Raw genomic sequence first — 20,754 nt, 5'->3', positions numbered from 1 at the left:
CTGAGCACTGGTGCCTGCAACATGAATCAAGAACATGTCATGACAACATGCCTATGCCAACCCTTCCTTTAGTCCTTGGAGCTTGTTTATCACAAATGGCACATATTCAGCTATAAATCAGTTCCTTGCTTTGTTTGATGATTTATAAAGGACTAAGTTTGAAGTCAACATCTCCTAGGAGTATAAAATTCAATTTTGAAAGTTTGCCTTCAGGCATCAAAAAATGAAGTCTTCAACCTATTATGGTTGTTGTTTTCTGCAGAAGGAAGTTGTATCTTTTATTAATAGAGAGCCCAGGCTCTGCTCAGACTGAGGACATGAAGAAAGAGCTTAGCCAACTCCTCAGCTATGTAGGAGAAACTGAGACACTTACTCCTTCTGCTTTTACATATGCGTATTCAGCTCAGAGACTCTAGTATGCTGTTTAAATTGAGTTGTAACACCTGTGCATTGGGTTAACATAGAACTTCAATAAGAGACACACAAGATTCTAATTCACTCAAAAGCATGGTGGCGCACACCTTTAATCCCAGCACTTGGGAGGCAGAGGCAGGTAGATCTCTGTGAGATGTAGGTCAGCCTGGTCTACATAATGAGTTCCAGGCCAGCTGGAGCTACAGGGAGACCCTGCCTCAAAAACAATTCTATTTTACTCAAATTCTTGTAATTAAATATAAAAATATAATTTCTTATAGATCTGTGCTGTTGTCTGTATAAGAGAAATGCTGGTTTTAAGACTTAAGATTATCATTCAGAGACGCCACAGAGATTGTAAACTGGGTAGGAAGACGGGGTCATGAAGTTAGCTGAGGATTAAGCTAATATATACTACAATATAGAAATATGAAATATAAGAATACTTTTTAAGTAATACTTCTATTAATTTATTAGGGTCATGAACAGTTCCATGTGCTGGCACAGGATACCCTATGACAAAGGTTCTCTAGTTGATCAAACTCTAATTCCTCTCAACTCTTTCAGTTTGGACTGACTTTCAGACTTCTGTGTTCATGTGCATTGCCCAAGTTTATTAGAATCCTGTCAAGTTCATTTAGACCAAATCCCCATCCTCCATATCCCATCACTCTCTATGTCTCATCAGGCTCCTTCACCTCCTGACTCCCAAGGGCGGTTTCTGTACACCCTGGCCTGTCTTCATCAAGAATCTTGTTAGGTTAGCTTATCCAGGACCCCCCCTTAAGTTGCTGTTTCCTTTTACTAATGTTACAGGCACTGACTCTCAACCTGCTCCTGCTTGTAGACACTATGTTGGAATTTAGTCCAGTTCTATATTGAGGGTTCTTTTTCCTGTTACAGAAGTCTGGAATAAAATCTACTTTACTGCTTTAATTACTACTCAGCTCTTGTTTCCACTGACATTTAAGACACTGTGTAACTAGATATATTAAAATGAAAGTAATGAAGAATTTTTGAGGGGTCTGGTAGAGAGAACATTTTCTTCCTTGGAAACACATGGCTTCAAAACCTTGCAGTCTTAAAACCTTAGCTCTAGCCCTGTTGTTCATTCAGGAGAGACACCATCAAAGACCAGGGTTCCATATGCTGCTTAGCCATCATGATTAGGGAACAGAAGAATTCTCATTCTGTCTTTGCATGATCTGAAAGGCACTTGAAGTTTGTTTGTTTTTGTTTTTGTTTTTGTTTTTCTAACAGCAACTGGGGTCTCAGAAAACTTTACTAAATCTGTATCAGCTATAAAATCAACAACTTAATGGAACGGCCCAAGTCTTAGGGTAAATGGGGCTGTGTGAAAGGAATCAAGACTGAAGAGGAAAAGAATTGTACGACCAAGCCATTCAGTGTCCGAGTCTTACCCTTTTCTACTGTTAAATGGAACAGTTGTATGCTACATATAACAATCATAGCATGTTACATGACTACAATGCTGAGAAATGACTACTGGAAACTTCCAAGCCATCCTCTGGATGAGGGCTGTACTGAGGGATGGAGGGGCATGGATCATACTCCTGGAACGAAGTTGATGTCAACATTGGGTTGCAATTTTCTCCAGATTCTTGTATCACCAAAATGCCCTCTAGAGAGGCATTTTCCTTCCCGTTTATCCTTCATTATTAGGAATACGTTTAATATACTAATATATCTGTGATGCCCATGTGGCAGATCTTTCTATACACCTTCACAACTTTTCATGTATCCAAATATCTTGTACCATTGCCTCTTACCCAGAGAAAACGCCTCCTACAGCTGCAGATCTCCAAGAGCTGCCTTCGTGCCCCTCTGGTACACCTATGTCCCACCCTCCTCCTGTCATCCTGCAGAGGCTCCTCCTCTGACATCTTTATCTCTCTCCTCTCGCTGTAGTCTCCCTGCCCCTGCATTTGCAGTTCCTTCTGTCTGGAGTGGTCTTTCCTTGGATGTCAGCACCTTACGATGCTAGCTTAGATGCCCTAAGAAGCCTTTCTTAACTAATTTAAAACTGTGCCCTGCCCTACCTCATTCATACTATTCATCCCCTGTAGAATTGTGTCTATGAGTCACTCTCTACTCCCTTTCTCACACTTTGCTCTACTCAGAATTAAATTCCCCGTGTCCTAGAACAACACTTTTTATTTAAGTTGAAGTATTTTATTAGTTAATTTTTTATAACTCTTTTAACTGAGTCTTATACTACTAATATCATGAAACCAAGAATGTAAGCCAGGTACATTTTTTCAAGTAAACATTAAAATATAGAATTATCAAAATTATTAAAGTTACTGCTGAGCATTTCCTAAAACCACCTTACAGAAATCTAAACTTCAAAGAAGCAAAGAAACAGTCATCAAATCCAAGCAGGATCTCTAAATTCATCTCAGGTTGAAACATAAGCTTATAAACGGCATTTTTTAATAGTTGGAGACATGTGAAGGTAAGTGAGGTAATACCTGTTATTATAGAATTATTTTAATTTTCACAAGTGCAATGATAATGGTGAGATGGCTGTCCTTTGTTTCAGGAACAAAAACAATACTGGAGAATTGAGCAGAGAAGGGGCATCACGTGCTCAACTTGTTTTCTACCAGAAAAACACTAAACAGTTGGCGTTCGGTGTACAGATACTCGTTTTTAAAAGTTTTACTATTTTTACTTTATATGTATGCATATGTTGCCTGCATATGTGTAAGTGCACCCAAGTCACACAGTGCCCTCGGAGGTCAAGTATCGGATCCCCTGAAACTGGAGTTACAGAAGGTTGTTAGCTGCCATGTGAGTGCTAGGAACCAGACCCAGGTCCTCCACAAGAATTGCTGGTGCTCTTAACTGATAAGTCATCTCTCCAGCCCCAAGATGTTCATTTTTAATATTCTTTCAACTTTTATTAATTTAGAAAATTTCATAATAAAAAGAATGAGACCAACATATATGATGAAAATTACCTGAAGGATGAAGGCAGGCAAAATAACATTCTCTGTCCCTTCTTGTTCTTGCAGTAACAAAACAGACTAAGAGGAGAGGCAGGAGGAGCCCCAAACCCATGGTCAAATATGGGAAACACAAAGCCTTGAGGCAGGGTTAGAGACAAAAGAAGAGACCAGGGTCCAGCATTCTAAGAAGACTTGAAAGTGACTACAAGTCAGAGCCATGCCAAATCTGAGGGGCAGGACGCATTAAAGTAGGGAGAGCCTCATGGTACATGTACGAAAAGAAAGTTGGGTCCAGTCTCATCACATTTCCCATGTCTGCAAAACTGAAGGACACTGTAGCAGAGGGGAAAGGAAGGGGGAGACCTGGTAAAGAGCAGAAGATGCTATACTTGTGACTTGACTGGACTGTAGCAAAAGACGAAGATGAAAACCACCACCATGCAGAAATGATGACCAAGGCCCTAGCCCTGTGCCCTGCCCATGCTGTGGTGCCTCATCAGCCCTGAAGTATCCACTCAAGCTGTGCCGGGAATCAGAAGCACAACCTGAAGAGATGAGCTTGAAAGTGAGAAGCCCGGAAGCAACAGAAAACGCTGAGCCTTCCAAGACGACTGACCCACAGTTATCTGAGCCTGCCAGAATGGTAGAGACTTCCTGTAATCTCCCCTCATAAGGGGGGAGAAAAGCAGATTTCGAACTGTAGAAAACCCAAGCTACACATTGCGGCATCTTTTGTCTGAGATAGGTGCCTGCTCAGCCCAATCCTAGACACTTCACTAATTCCTCCACCAACAGGAACTAGGGAGGGATAGCCTACTATGGAATACACACACGTATCCATTTCTAAAACCGAGGAGGAAAGGCTACATGTACATCATGCTGAAATTATTTATTCTCGGCTCTGTAACAAACCTAAAGTGCCAAGGACTTTATTCAAACAAAATAGCAAAGCCTGGTTGGAAAGATTCAGGAGAGTCAGGAAACAGTCCAGCTGCTGAGTGCTCCCTAAAGCATTCCAGGAAGAAATCACTAAGGTAGAGCAGCCCTGTTGTGCTCTCAGGCTAGGATGACAAAGGAGCCATTGCCAAGACACCTGCCACCCACAAATCAGTAGTAAACGGAGTCACTGGATAAGTCAACTGAACAAGAAATGGCTTGTTGATAATTCAGAATCAATATGTTCTCAGGATGACCTCATGTTGGAAAGTATATCTGGGAATGGTATTTCATATCAGAATGATGAAGAGATGTGATTCCACAGGGAAGAAAAAAAATCACATCATTACACACTAAAATAATAACATCACCAGAATGGCCTGGCAGCCTTTTTGAGGGAGTGTGTGATGACATGAAATGATTTTGTAACAGAATAGCAGATAGTTGCACTAAAGGAACCCTAGAGTCATCTTTTTAGTTCTGCGCTTCTATTTTTGGCCTTGCCACAATTTCCTTTTACAGACTAATCCAGGAAGCAAAGCTGCAAAAGGTTCAATTAGATGGTTGACTCCATTCAAGTCTTGCCAGGACTAAGAGTTGACAAGCACAACTGTCAATAGGAACACTACTTCATTCTCCACATTTCTACCTCCTACCCACCCTGAGCTCCAGTCTGCACCCTCGATCTCTGTCACCTGGAGGACTCTCCACCTCCAGTTTAGGATGCTAGTATCTTACTAAAGACTTCAAGAGTAAAAATAAAATCAGCTCTCTCTCTCCCTCTCTCCCTCTCCCTCCTCCTTTTTTCTTCCCAGACAGCAAATGCTCCCAGATGATCTCAAAAGAAGCCAATGTGTTTATACTTCTGGTGCCTTGATAACAAAGGTTTTCTGCTGTCCTGCTTCTGTCCAAGGCTTGGCCTCTCTCACAGGAAATGCAGAGTCGTAGCCTATGGTTCTCATATAGATGACAATCTGTTACATAAAGGATTTAATTTCTCCAGAATCCCTCTTTTCTTCTCTAGCAGGCTGTAAGTATAATGAATTTAAAGTCTGTTTTTATATAAAAGAAATCATTCTAGCAGTTGTAACACCCTCCATGCAAGGGGAATGGGGATAGTTTCTATGAGCTCATGCTTCTAGATCTAAGCTAATGGGTGTCTGAGGCCTCATACCCTCCCACCCAGCTCCTTCAGTGAACACTACTCTCAAAAGAAATGTAAAACTGATGTACCAAATCCATCAACACAACAGGTTCCCTGTAAAAACCCAGAACAAAATTAGCAAAGGGGTTGCTTAAAGGACAATAAAAATAAGAATTTGCAATAATTTGCACATAGCACCTTTTGAAAGTGAAGGGCTTAAAATAAGCATATGGTCCAGCAAATACATGTAGTGTCACACTGTACTATCTTTTCTATAAACTCTATTAACAAACTTTAAGATGGTCATACACACTGTATGTACATAGCATTTTTCTACAGTTCAGACTCAGCATAAATTCAGATTGGAATCTCTCATATTCTTCTCATCAAAATATAAAACTGAAAAAAAATTATCTCTCGTAGAATTAACTTACAGAACAAGGCCCTAAAACTAAACCTGATTTAGTTCTTATGGTCACTCATGTGATAGGTTTCCTCTGTTCTTTTGCCAGAATAGAGCTAAACTCTAGTGATTAAAGAATTGCCTAAAATGCCGGTTGCAAGTGTGAAACCCAGGAAGTGAAGCCGCCGAGGCTGTCTGATTTGTATCTCCAGTACATGGCTCCTCCTCACTGGAGTTGAACCCTTAGGAGGTAACAGCTTACAAATATGAAGGATGGCCATTATTTAACCAGGCTGGTTTCCCAAGTGCCAGGGGACAGTCATGCTGACTGAGAGCTAAATTTATCCCCTCAGTCATTTAGCATTCTTGTCCAAAATAAAGATAAAATCAAAGCATATGTTAGAATTTAAGCCAAATCATTATCTTCCTTCTTCATAAATTCCCAGAAGCCTGTCCACCAAAATTCCATGCTAGGAATGAGGGCAGGAGGGGAAGGAAGAGAGGGAGAAAGGTTAGGGAGCACAGAAGAGTAGCACAGGACGGCAGGATATGCGGTGAAAGGTAGAGTGACTGGAAGGGGGAAATCCCGGAGACTTCCAGATTTTGAAAGCCTTCCAAGCATGGCCTGAGTGTGTGAAGAGCTGAGGACTTTTAAGTACATCTAATTTCTTCAAGAATTGTTTACTTTAAATGAAACTGAGAGTGTAGGAAGATCCCTAAATAATACTGTATGAACTTCCTACATTACAAGCAAACAAGACCTTTTCCCAGAGCCAAACTGGGCTTATGGGAAGGGCTCAGGCAAGACAGGCAATTAAAAGTTAGAGCTGAGGTCCTGCATGGCCATATGAATGAGCCCGAAGGATACTACATTAAGTACAAAAGTCAGGATGGATAGACAATGCCAAATGTTCTAACTGAGACACAGAAGCTAAGTAAGCTATTTTCTAGAGGAAGAGAATAGAACAGTGGGTACCAGTGGCTGCAGAGAGTAAGGGGAAGGGAGGGATGGAGAGAGGAGGGGGACAGGGACAGAGTGCTCTTGGTCAGGAGGAGTAAGTTCTAACATCCCCTAGTGCAGCAGGGTGCCTTGCCTGCTAAAATTAATGTATACTTCAAAATATATAGTAGAGAGGATCTGTCATGTTTATACTGATCTAACCATAATACACTATATTCATGTATTTAAATGTCCCCATTATATCCCATAAGTATTGAAAATTAAATTTAATTTTAAAATTAAAACAAAGAAGTAATTTCCCTTACAAGGCCAAGGGGGGAAAGGCTGATTCTTCTGTGCTTTGTGTGAATGAATTTGGCCAATTCTTTCAAGCTCCACACACCTTTTCAGTGAGATCCACAGAATCAGCATCCTTTGCTCTCACACAGACAGTCTTATATTGTCATAAAAAGAAGAGATTTGGAAGACAGACCTTCAGTTCCTGACCACGAAACTTACACCTCCAAACAACAATAGGAAAGGAAAATCCAGAATCATTCATTCTTCAGATGTATTTTCAATTGTTAAATGACTCAACTCTTTCAACTGAATTAGGGTTTGTTTTTTTTTAATTCCCAATGACTTGATTAGCATTGACAATTTTTTTTTCTTTATTAAAAGATTCCTGAGCTGAGGCTCAAGAGCTGAGCAGTTAAGAGCATTGGCAGCTCTTGCAAAGGACCCGGGTTCAGATCCCAGCACCCATGTGGCAGCTTTCAACCATCCCTAACTCCAGTTTCAGTGACTCCAATGCCCTCTTACAGCCTCTAGGGATTGCATGCATGCGGTACACTTACATACATACAATCATACACACCAAATAAGATAAATCTAAAAAAAGCTTTTTTAAAAAGATTCCTGAGTTATATATCTGATCTTAATTTGAAGTTGAAGGGACAGTTAAAAAAGTTTCCCAGGTAAATTTATTTTCTCCACTATCATCTTGTGAGGGGTCTATTCCTCTAACATAAAGAGGAACATAAAGTAAGAAGACTTTACTTACTTCCTCCAAATGAGTTAATCCCAAGCTCTTTAAATGTCTTTTTGTTTTATTAGTAATTTGCTGATTCTAGAAAGTTAAAACCATATTCTGAAAATATTGCACTCAAGTATCTTTATTCTATTAATCTCTGAATATTTCAATTTCACACAATTTTTTAATTGAAAAAGACTAAAAAGCTATTTTTAAAAACACACAATTAAAAAAGTGAAAAAAACTTAAAGTACGTTTGTGACAGATCAGGTATGGTGGTATACTCCTTTAGTCCTAGGACTGGGGAGGCAGAGGCAAGCAGAATTCTGTGACTTCAAGGCCAGCCTGGTCTACATAGCGAGTTCCAGGCCAATCACGGCTATATAGTGAGACCTGCCTCATAAAAACCAAACAAACAAAAAGCATGTTTATGACTTTGAATAGGAAGGCCTTCCTAAGTCAGATGCATGGCTTAAATGAAAAGATCATAAATTGTCTCCATAAAAAGGCAAATGTTTTTGCTTACTAAAAAATAATTACCATCAGAATGCTGATGTGATAGCACACCTGTAATCCCAGCACTTGGAAGGCTAAGCAGGGCATTCCTGCAAGTTCCAGGCCAGCCTGAGCTATAAAGTGATTTCCAGGTCAACTTGGGCTACAAAGTGGGGTTCTGTCTCAAGCAAACAAACAAAAAATATTAAAATTTTTTTTAAATCAAAAGTCTAGAAGAAGGCATAAAAGATATTTAACCAGCCAGACGCGGTGGCGCACGCCTGTAGTCCCAGCACTTGGGAGGCAGAGGCAGGCGGATCTCTGTGAGTTCAAGGCCAGCCTGGTCTACATAGTGAGTTCCAGCAGCCGGGGCTACAGGGAGACCCTGCTTCAAAAAGACCAAAAATATATATATATATATATTTAACCAATAAAATTAACAAATACCAAATATCAAGTACATATATACCAACAATAAAATCAACATTTCTAATTCTTTTTCTTCTCATGATAAAGATTCTTAAGTCAGGGCTGGAGTGATTGCTTAGTGGTCAAGAGCACTGGCTGCTTTTGCAGAAGACCTGGGTTTGGCTCCCAACATCCACATGGTGGTTAACAACCATCAGTAACTCCAGTTCCAGGAGATCCAATGCCCTCTTCTGGCTTCTGTGGGAACTGTGTGCACATGGTGCACTTAAATACATGGAGGCAAAACAAACACATAAAATAACTAAGGTAATTTTTAAAAACTTAGGATTTTAAGTATTATTAAGCAAAATATTAACTTAACCTAAGTTTATTTTTTTAAACGGGTATATAGTATTTACATAGCAATTACTAAATGCTTAGAATGTCAAATTAAACAGTTTGTCTTTATCTCAACCCTGTGAAGTAGATCTTATTATTGCCTGTTATATTTTGGGTCTCCAATGCTCTCCAAAGGTTTGTATGTGAATGGATTCATCTCCTTCACTGCTATTGGGATGTGGTAGGAAACTTAAGAGTAGCCTGTAAGAGAAATTGGGTCACTGAGGTCCTGCCCCCAAAGGGGGTAACTGCACTCTAGCTTCTTCCACTTCCTTTTCTTTTCTTTTCTTTTCTTTTCTTTTCTGACCATAGGGTAAGCACATTTGTTCCTCCACATGTTTCCACCTCGATGCATTGGTACAGTGCAAAGCACTGGGGTCGGCTGGTCATGGACTAACGCTTCCAACTCCGTGAGCCAAAATAGACCTTGTCTTTTTATAAGGTGATTATCTCAGGTATTTTATAACAATAAGAGAAGTCTGACCAACGCAATGCACCAGTGCAGAAATACTGAAGGGAGAGAAGTCGAGATACTTGCTAAAATCACAGCACTTATAAAGACAAGGTAGGTTTCAGATACAAGAAGCCGGACTCTAGGATGCTGGAAAGTACTAGAAAATAGAATGCAGTAGATTCCATAAGCATGGTCCAGAAAGATCCACAAAGCAAGAAAAATAAGAAAGATAAGAAGATTGATATTATTATTTCCCTGTGGAATAAAGCTTACATATTTGATTATCTACACACATGTGAAGCAATATATTTGATAATTTACATAATATATGCATCCTGCAAGGATAAAAAAAGTTATATCTAGGAGTGGGAAATGGTGAGAAGAAAGGGAGACAGGAACTTCCCATTTCAACTTATATTTTCTTAAACTGCATATAAGTTTAGAAAACAAGAATGTATTTATTCACTAATGCTTCAATATTTTACTATTATAATTGTTTTAAAAAGTGAGGGGTACATATGGAAAAGTTTATCTTTACAAATGTTTCTACAACTGTGTTTCTGGCATTGGTCACATTTTTCCCTCTCTTAAAAGCTGATCCAAATATGTGTTAAACTCAACCTCTTTAACTTTCCAGAATTGTTTTCAGCTTACAGAAAAGGCTTTAACTTTCAACCCTATTATGTTTATGAATATTTTTAAATAACCAAATTTTCATTTATTGAAAGGCATCAAGAAAATGATCTTCATAGCAGAAATTTGAGTATAAATAACCTGGGTCCTGTGTCCCTTCGGTCTTTCTTAACTGGAAATTTCAGAAGCAGACAGCAGGAGCCAATGCACACAGACTCTGAGGCTGCAGAGGCACTCCACCAGCCGTCAAGGCAGTGAGAGGAAAGCCTTCCTCTTCTAAAGCTCCTGCTGTAGCAGGTTTTCAGGGCCACTGAGACATTTCACTCTAGAAGCCCAAAGGATGCATCAGTACTGGGGGCGAAATATCCCACGTGGAGTTCACCAAGAAATGCAGCTAGCGCATACTGATAGCCAAAACTATTCTTCACCAGTGTGATGAATGCCAAGCCTGCTGGCTCTTGGTATTTTTTTCCAACCCTAGCACAGGCAGGGTTCCCAGCACGAAGCACCCTCTGAAGAGGTGGCAACGCTTATGCCATGGATGCTTCCACTTCCCCTTCCCGTGCACTTCTACATCCTCAGTGCAGAGGGAGCCAAGAAGTCACGCCAGAGCGAAACACAAGACTTCGTTAGAACAGGAGTGAGGGTGTGCGCAGTTTTGTTTCCTATTCTTTGGCAATCAAGTGGCTCTGAAAATTCTCTGAACACTGTATCACTGAAAACTAAAATTAAAATAAATCAGAGGCAGTCTCAGAAGAAAAGGAATTAAATTGTGCATTTGCATACAGAAATATCAATGCAGACATTGATTTAGATGGATTTGCTACATGTTCAAGCATCCATATTAAACATGCACAATAGTAACCCTGGTACCTACTGCCAAGCACTGACAGAGGACCTTTGTTTGGAGCTCCTACGCTCACAAGAACTCGATATTCAACCAAAAAACAACTGGACAGAAAGAAACAAGAGAAAATGGAGGGAGATAAACTCTACCTCTTGATATCTAATTGACACAGATTCAAGAGCCCATTGCACATGAGCAGCAGGAAGCTTAAACAATAGCAAGCGATATCGAAAAAAATGAATTCTAAGTTAAAAACAAAATATAAGCCACTACCTGACACTTTTGCCAGCTGCAGATCTTAATAAAGACATGAATTCCAAAGCCACACATTCAAAGGCAGAGAGGTAGAAATTGAAGATTATATGTAAAGTGAAAAGCCAAAATACACCTTCCAAACTTAAACAGAAACAACTGTCCAAAACGTGCACTAGAAAACCTACATACCGTTAGAAAAAAAAAAAAAAAAACCCTGTCAGTGACTTTTAATTATCTTCTTAAAATTAAGACTTTTCTGTATTATTTTTATTTTTATGTGTATGAGTGTATCGCCTCTTGTTGTACAATGCCCACGGATGTCAGAAGAATGCATCTGATCCCCTGGAACTGGAGTTATAAAACAGTTGTTAGTTGTCAGTGGGTGCTGGGAACTGAACCAGGTTCCTCTGCAAGAGCAGCCGGTGCTCTTAATCACTGAGCCATCTCTCTAGTCCCAACCATTAATTATCTTGAGTCACAGGAAATTAGAAAGCATGAGGTTTGTCCCCCTGAGAAACTAGGAAAAATCGCAGGGTCTCTCTTTAATCACTCACATGTGAATTATCTTCCAAATATTAACTGTTTACCAATTACAACTTAAAGTAGATAAAGTTGACAGTTCTCTATAATCATTCAATCAATTTTTATTACGTACCAACTAGACTAGGCACTGCGTAAATAAATATGAGTAGACAGACATAAATGCTGTTACCACAGAGCTAGCACTCAGTCTTACCTGTGTTGGGCAGCACAGGTCAGCACTCTGCTTGCATTGAGTACACAGAGCAGATAAAACCTCCAATGAAGCTCACAGTTCTATGGTCCCAACACCAAAGACAACACCATAGCTCTCTGGCTGGATTCTCACATCCACATTTAACTTCCTGGTTGGTTGGCTAACATAGTGATCTCCTACTATGGAAACAATGTCATAAAAGTGTTTGGATTCTTATAAACCCATAAAGCTTGATGTGCTACATGGCTTCAGTTATTAACTTGACACACCTGGAAAAACGAACCCTCAGCTGAGGCATTTCCTTCATCAGACTGGCCCGTGGCCATGTCAGTGAGGCATTTTCTTTATTACTAATTGATGTGGGGGGGCCCAGCACGTTGTGGATAGTGCCACTCCTACTGGTTGTACGTAAGAAAGCAGGCTGAGCACAGGCCAGAGGGAGCAAGTCAGTAAGCCGAAATTTGAATGCGGAGTAAAGAACTTGGCCCTGTGTTTTCAAGCAGTGTAGCTCTCAGTCTTTCCTAACTGGAAACCTTTTAGTGAGTCTCTGCTTTAGTTCCTGCCTTCTGGTTCCTGCTTGAGCTCCTGCCCTGGCTTTCCACAGTGAAGGACTGTACCTTAAGCTGACATAAACCATTCTCTCCCCAAGTTGATTTTGGTCAGTGTTTTATCACAGCAATAGAAAGCAAACTAGAGCACTTTAGTTTGTACTGACCAAACTGACCCCATCTTGGATAAAGCAGCCATCTTAGAAGCTCAGCCATAGTGTATTTCTAGCTCGATTGTTTTCAGAAACCCTGACCCCTGTCTCCCTTACCTCCCAGGAGAACGCTGCCACAGTCACTTGCTCTCTAGACATATAGAAAACAGAATTATTATGATATGACTAACTGCTGATTCTGGCTTCTGTAACTTGCTTGCTTTGCTATTTCAGAGCACCTTGACATGTGGACTGAGATCACCCTCCACCCTGTTATTCGGGGACCACCTTGTCAACATTCCTTTTTGCGGTTTTTGGCTTTAAAAGGTCCCCTTTCCCTCTCCATCCCCACTGCAGCACTCTAATCCAATGCGGAGACTGCCGTCCAAGCTAGCTTGAATAAAATCTTTTATCCCGATCTGAATTGAGTCTGGTGGTCTTTTCTCAGTAGTCTTGGGATCCATAACAAGTTTCCCCGCATTCAGCTGCAGTGTGATCTTTTTAAAAAAAAAAAAAACTTATTTATTTTTATTTTTATGTATGTTAGTGTTTTGCCTTTATTGTATGTAAGAGCACTACATATGTGCAAAGCCCACTGAGGCTAGAGAGGACATTGGATGCCCTGAAACCAGAGCTGTTAACTTGCCATGTGAATATTGGGTGGGTATATATAAGTATACTGAACAACACTCATCAAAGAAGCTTCTTTTTTGCAACAGATGGAGACTATTACAGAGCTCCACAACTGGCCACACACAGAGAATATATGTCTGAGAGATGCCCAGTCCTCAGTGACACATCTACAGTGGAACCTCTACACCTAAGGCTCATGGAACATTGTGGAACAGGGAGTAGAGTACTAATATATCCCTCAACTCTCACCAGCAAAGCTTCCTCATACAACAGAGTGTGGTGCACACAGAAGGTCACAACCAGCCAAATCTTAGAGAATAAGAGACTGAAGAGTGTGTGTCCCTGGATAGGACTCCTATATTAAAACTCACCCACCCATGGCTCAGGGACCATTGTGGAAGAGGGGCCAGAAAGATTATAAGAGCCGGGATTGGAGCATGCACATAAGGAAACAGACTCTTCCAGGCTTCTGGGACCTTGCTCATATTGAACTCGCAGCAATGGTGACAGCATGCACAATACCCATGCAGACTCAGTCAGACAGAAACCCAGGATAGAACTGGAGAAATGGGCAGCAGGCCCCAACCGTAGTCAAGGAACTATTGGTAATTGATTACTGCTGGATGAAGGAGAGTTCATCTTCTTTAAGAGAGTGATTCTAGATTGACTGACTAAACTCCAGTGGATGAATTTGCATCAAGGGACATCTGAATACAAATACTTGACCAGATAGACCTTAATATATATGACAGAATGCATGAAATCTGGTGGGGGTTATTATGAGAGGGTGCAGATGGGGGAGAAGTTTTTAATTTGATTAAGATCTATTATATGAAATGCACAAAACTCAATAAAATATACATTAAAAACTTATTTATTTTTATTTTTATGTGTGTTAGTGTTTTCCCTGCATTGTATGTAAGGGCACCACATGCATGCAATGCCCACTGAAGCCAGAAGAGGGCATCAGATGCACTGGAGCTGGAATACAGATGGTTGTTAACTGTAGTGTCACTGCTGGGAACCAAATCCCAGTCCTCTCCCAGAGCAGCCACTGCCCTTAACCACTGAGCCATCTCTAGACCCCTACAGCATGCTCTTAAGAGGTTTCTGGTTTGTGTTACTCTAGGCTCTTCAAATCAACAGTATTGAACTGTAGTCTGTAATTCAGAGGCTTGTACGTATTGAAATAGTTGACACACAAGATGAGCCATGCAGAACTGGTACTATGGTCTGGATGTGCTTTGCTCCCCAAAAAGCTCATATAGAAGAATGGTCCCCAGTGTGGCATCATCTAGAGAAGCAACATAGCTCGGGGGGTAGGAGATCTTTGGAGTCCTCTGTCTTGATCTGTTCTCAGGGCAAGGGAAGGTAATTGGGTTAGAATCCCACCAAAAGGTAAGAATTATGTTTGGAATATCTCACCTACACACTAGTCAATGGTCACTCTCTGAGTCCACAGATCTGGCTAAGACTATGCACAATGTCTTCTAGTCCTGCTCAGAAATCATGGCTGACACATTGTGTCCTTATTTCAAGAAGTATAATGCTTACATTTTCTTCCCTTTTTAGGATGTATGTTTTTAGTATACTCCTCTCCCTAATAGCATTTGAAGTACATTAACACCCATTAATTTTTAAACACCACTTTTTGTGCACTTTTGTTTGCACTGGCTGCATGAGCCGCATCTTAACTTCCAGATCCCCAAAGATGATCAGCTCAGCATCTGACTTGTAACATAATAACCTCAGTTCAGGGTCACTTTGTGCATAGAATACCTCAGACTGAGCCACAGCTGAAAATTAAAATGTTAAAAACTCAGCTAGTCCAAAAAAGAACATGAATCTCTGAGACAACATTGTAGGCATACTTTTATTTATGTTTAGGCGTAAGGGAGGAGAGAGGGAGGGAGGGAGGGAGGGAGGGAGGGAGAAAGAGAGAGAGAGAGAGAGAGAGAGAGAGAGAGAGAGAGAGAGAGAGAAAGTTACTGCCTAACGAAGCTCTTAACTGCTCTGGGTCAAGGTTAGGTAAGCTTCCTTTCAATTTATTAAGGATACCCTCAAGTTATGCTCAGAAAATGCAGGTGTTTGGTGGCAATCATCCAAATTAATCATTTGAAACAGTTTCGGTTCTGAGGTCTCAGTATGACCTACAACCTTCTTGGAACAAACATCTACCTTATTTTTTCCTCTTCCTTTGCTGTACCACAGAGAAAAATATGTTGACACTGACAGGTAATTCTCTCAGTGTATTATTCCCGGACAACATGGGACAGGCCTCCTAGATTCTGGTCCAAGGATTTCCAACACTTATGAGCTCCCAGAAGGGCCTGGATGTGCCCTTTCTCAAAAGATTCCATAGATGAAAGATCCCAAGCCAAACCCATGAAGAAAGGAAATTCTGTGCTGCCAGAATCTGCTCCTCTCCAATAAAAGTTGTGCTTGGGATCCAAGTGGCCTCCAAGGAAAGAAAGCACCTGGTAAAAGTGAGAAATGCTAAAGGCCCTGGCTGACGGCTGCCATGTGGAGTGTGGCTGCCTCATCCAGACTGGGCAACAGGACCCCAAAAGGTCTGGGGAGAAGTGAATGACCTGGGCTTGCATGGAAATCCACACTGTCACACTGAGAGAGGAGAAGAGAAGAGAGAGAGAGAGAGAGAGAGAGAGAGAGAGAGAGAGAGAGAGAGAGAGAAAAGCCCATATCATGACATGGAATTAGTGATTCTCAGGGCTCAAGCAATGGAGGTATGAGCATTCCTGGCAACTGTTAAAATGCCATTTCTCAGCTCCATGCAGATCTATGGAATCACGAGCCTGCGGGAGCCCTGCAATCCCTCAGCTCCACACAGACCTATGGAATCAGGAGCCTGGGGGAGTCCTGCAATCCCTGTTTCCACAAGTTCTACAGGAGATTCTGGCACCCAGTTAGGTTAGGAACCAACTTAAATGAGAAATCTAGTCACTTCAGCACACACCCTCTCTCTAGCATTACTGATTACTAAAGAATAAAATAGCTTTTCTCATACTGAGGAAGCATCAAGGGTCAGCTGAGGTCAGGTCCTGAGGTTTCATTGCCTTTTGTTTTATGCCTCAATTAAGTACAACTCTTCTTCACTCATTTCTGATTTTAGAATCTCCATCATGGACACACCAAGAACATATGATCTATCAGAAACAAATGATCTATCCCAGGGCCCATGTATGCGGGACACATCACTCCTACTTAAACTTTGCAAGTAAAGAAGCAACAGTTATGGCCATTCGAATAGATCGCATAGATAAAGAAATGCCACAGACGTGATCTTCAACACAAGGCTCTATCAAGCCTTCTTTACAGCCTTCCCATGTTGACACAGTATCTAACCTGCTAGAGACCACACAAAACAGAACCATTGCATAAATAGCCAGCACATAAGCTAAAACTTCACGGCAAATGCTTTTAAGTCATTGAAACACCTCACTTTATATAAAAACATTTATTCAGTTTTCCCACCCCCAAAGACATAATTTCCTAGCCTCTGAAAAATCAGTTGTGTGTTCTTGGCAATATGGACCCTAATTCTCAAGCCTGAGAACTTTACCACTTAAATAAAAATCCATTTATGCAGCATCTCCGTGTGCCACAGGGGCTATTCCTATTTTGCTTCCAACATGTCGTTTAAGTTCCAAAAATGAGAATATGCAAAAGCAACAGCAAAACCAAAGCAGGTGACTGGATTCAGAACCCGGATATCCAGCAGAAGGACCTTCATGCACACAGGCCTTGGCCACGCCATCATCCTGTGCCTGTACCTCACCTGCTTCCTTGACCACAGCAGGAGCACCCAGCAGCATGTACACTCCTGTGCCATTGAATCACTGCATCCTCAAGGAAGCAGTCCGAGTCTCCTGGGAAAACTGTCCTCATGGGAAAGTGGGCAGTGTTGAGTAACCGGCATCAGTTTGCTCTGTCCCGATTAGCAGTACTTGTTGCTATTTTCCAGCTTTAAAACCCAGTCATCACAAATCCAGCCACTTCCTTCTTTAGTGATAATTAGCCTTAGTCATAAGCCAAAAATGATTCCATTTAAGAAGCAAAATAAACACAACTCTTCTTACCTTTCATGCCAAACTTGGAATGTCTTGCCAGTTTAAGCAGAAGCAGCATTACCAGAAGACAAAATCCCACCACAGACGCAATTACCACCACAGCATAGACCTAGAGAGAGAAACCAGCCAGTGAGAACATTGCTAAAGAGTTCCTGTACTTGCTAACGAAGATGGGGGTGTTGGCATTCTCTGAACACGTACTACTTGCTCTTAAGACAGCTTTAGTCACATCAGTTCATTAAGCCTCAACAACTCTGTGATGAAGTAGATATATCCTATCACTATACTTGCTTTACAAAGGAGAAAGCACACTAGATTTATACAACTGGACAGCTAATTGATAGCACATAGATAATCATATCTATGGCTACATCTATCTATACATCCATCTGGACACACAGGAGAAGGGGGGAGGGAAGGAGGGAGGGAGGGAAGTGGGGATGAAACACGAATGGCAAAATACGAATTCTTTTTGACACTGGGTTTAGTTTATTATTCTCATTATTTTCAAGAATGCTTAAACATTGTCCCTGGTGACATGGTGTTGCATGCCTTTAATCTCAGTACTCAGGAGGCAAAGGCAGATGGATCTCTGTGAGATCGAGGCCAGCCTGGCCTACAGAGTGAGTTCCGGGCCAGCTAGGGCTACAGGGAGACCTGTCTCAAAAATACCAAAAAGTAAAAGAAAAAATATCAACACAGGCTAAGGAGATGGTTTCGTCAGTAAAGTTTGATCCTCAGCACCCATGTAAAATGCCCACTCATAGACATATGCATGCATGTGCGTGTGTTCGGCCCTGGCTGGCCTCAAACTCACAGAGCTCCACCTGCCTCTGCTTCCTGAATACTGGGATTGAAGATGTACACCACTCTGCCCAGCCCTAATAATAATAATTTTTGTGGACAGCTCCTGAAGAATGACACCTGAGGTTGACCTCAGGCTTCCACACACATGCAGATACTAACACACACATACACGAATATCAATACAAAAGATTTAATGATTTGATAGCAAACAATCTAGTAGCATTTGGAAGAGGCAATAAATAATGACTCAGTTGAGTTTATTGTAGGAATGCAAGGGTGATTCAATTTTAGATGATCTTAATATATTAATTGTTAAAGAAAAGGCATATGATAGAATTAAACATTTTTAAAAAGCATCACGCTAAATAATTAGAAGCTAATAAATAATTTATTAACATTGTACCTAGATGCAAGCATCTTAATGTTGAAACCAAAGAGCCTTTCCAACAACAGTCAGAATGAGGCTCTTCTTACTGTCTCCTCTACTACTTAATACTATGTTGGAAATTTTAACCAAGGAAGTTAGAGGAACGATATGAATCAGAAAAAAGTAAAGCTGTTTGCAGATATGATTATATACTTTAAAAGCCCAGAGGAATTTGTTGAAAAACCAAACCATAAAAAAACCTAGTAAAATAGCAATCAACCACAATTCACATAAAAGTAACAGTAGCCATCACAGGACACAAGTGCATACAGATTCCATTCAGATGAGATTCAAATCAGGCCAAGTTCATGTATATTGTCAGACATCACCCTCTTTCAGCCACTTCCCCTTCCCCAAAATAAGTGCTATCACAACTTAATTCACCATCAGTTAGGTTTGTTTGGTTTTAACCTTTATGTAAGTGGAAAAATACTGTATGTGTTACTTTTTACTTGGCTTCTTTGGCCCTAGGAAAGAAAAGAAGGGGCTCGGTGGTGCTCACAGTGTTCTTTCATGACCTAGGTGCTGGTTACATAGGTGCATTCATTTTACGAATATGTGCTAAGCTGTATAATCATGGTTTGTGTGCTCTTCTGTATGCATAATTAAAATTCAATAAAAATATTTAGTAAGTTTTTAAAACTGTCCCTGGTAACCAGATTCTTTTTCAGGTAGTGTTGCTACTCCCAGATATGCTGTGAGCAGTGTGTCAGCAGCAAGAAGGCACTTCTCTAAGTCCCAGTTCTGAAAGCTAGTGGAGATGTATACTTATGATCTATATGCTTTCCTGTGTGGATGAGATAAGGCAGAAAAGGCTTTTAAAAATGGAATTGCAAGTTGTGGATTACGCATGTAGTAAGAGAAGGACTGTGAATCCTGTCACCACCCTGAGGTGGAGATGACAGAGGCACAAGTAGAAGCTCGGTGTATACCGCCAGTCCTCCTCCTCTAGGTACATTATGATCAACTTGCTACTTGAAGGAACATTCTAGAAATAACGTTCCGGAAATAAAGCACATTGTGCATCTCCTTTACAGTTTTCTCAGCCCAAAGTCTTGTTTTCAAAACAAAAGTTCCAAGAGATTGGCAAACTTCTGCTGCAATCTATCAGATAGTATATCTTTAGGCTCTGCCACATATATAGTCTCTGTTCAGCTTAGCCACCAAAACCTGAAAGCAGCCACAGACAATGTATAAACAAATGGGCATGCGTGTAGTAAAGGAAGATGAAATAATGAAACTTGCAGGTAAATGGATGGATCTAGAAATTAATACTAAGTGAAGTGACACAGCCTCAGAAAAACAAATGATGTATGTTCTCCCTCATATGTGGGTCCTAGCACCAAATCCTTTTAAATTCCAGGTCCTTTTAATAAGATGATGCTACCCGGCAGTTCCTTCTGCATGAAATAACTACCATCACCACAACTTCAGCTGAGCCTGATGACTAAACATCTTCACAATTGGGCTTGATGGTTGTGCTCATTCATTAAAGGAGGGCCAAGAAGTGCCGCTGGACCCTTACTGGAGTATCCAGGCACTCTTCCCAGCCAACTGTATGTAATTTGACCCTAATCACACATGGCCTCCTGGATTTGGGGAGGGCTAAAGTATACAATCTGTATAAGGCTAGGAAGAGAAGGCATGACCCATGCTGGGTAAAGGCTTTCCAGTGTGCATACACTCAGGTCATGCATACACCTCAGCAACCCCTCAGTTATCTCTGTAAGTAAGCTCAATAAATTCATTGGTTCTCCAGCAATACTTTAATCAAACATTGGCTCAACACTAGAACCTTAAAAAGGAATAAGCATTGCTTAGCATCTCCAGGAAAAGAAGTCTCACAACAGAAGGAAAATTTATTTGTTAATGCTATTATGTCTCATAATTATTTTTTTAAAAAAGAAAATGAGAATGTAAGATGTTAAAAGGATATCAGAGTGGAGATATTTTCCAAAATAGAAAAAATGAGAAAGCCTAAGCAAGAGATGAAGGTCTGTGTAGGTTTGTTATGATATATAAAGGATCAG

General features: G+C 40.7%; 1 protein-coding gene across 13 annotated transcripts in view; it reads right to left on the bottom strand.

Annotated features, from left to right (window-relative positions):
* The window catches only part of Ntrk2 (neurotrophic receptor tyrosine kinase 2), a 385,346-nt gene that overhangs the window by 268,890 nt on the left and 95,702 nt on the right, over positions 1–20,754 (bottom strand). For all 13 annotated transcript variants that reach the window (XM_008849411.2, XM_029554243.1, XM_029554241.1 and 10 more), the window contains one exon: positions 17,500–17,599. In XM_008849411.2, the coding sequence (XP_008847633.1) occupies positions 17,500–17,599 (100 nt within the window). The remainder of the gene's footprint in view (positions 1–17,499; positions 17,600–20,754) is intronic.

This window comes from Nannospalax galili, unplaced genomic scaffold, assembly GCF_000622305.1.
Source record: "Nannospalax galili isolate Female #2095 unplaced genomic scaffold, S.galili_v1.0 scaffold704, whole genome shotgun sequence".
Taxonomy (NCBI): domain Eukaryota; kingdom Metazoa; phylum Chordata; class Mammalia; order Rodentia; family Spalacidae; genus Nannospalax; species Nannospalax galili.
The sequence above is the reverse complement of the archived record's forward strand: the minus strand, read 5'-3'. Positions and strand labels throughout refer to the sequence as shown.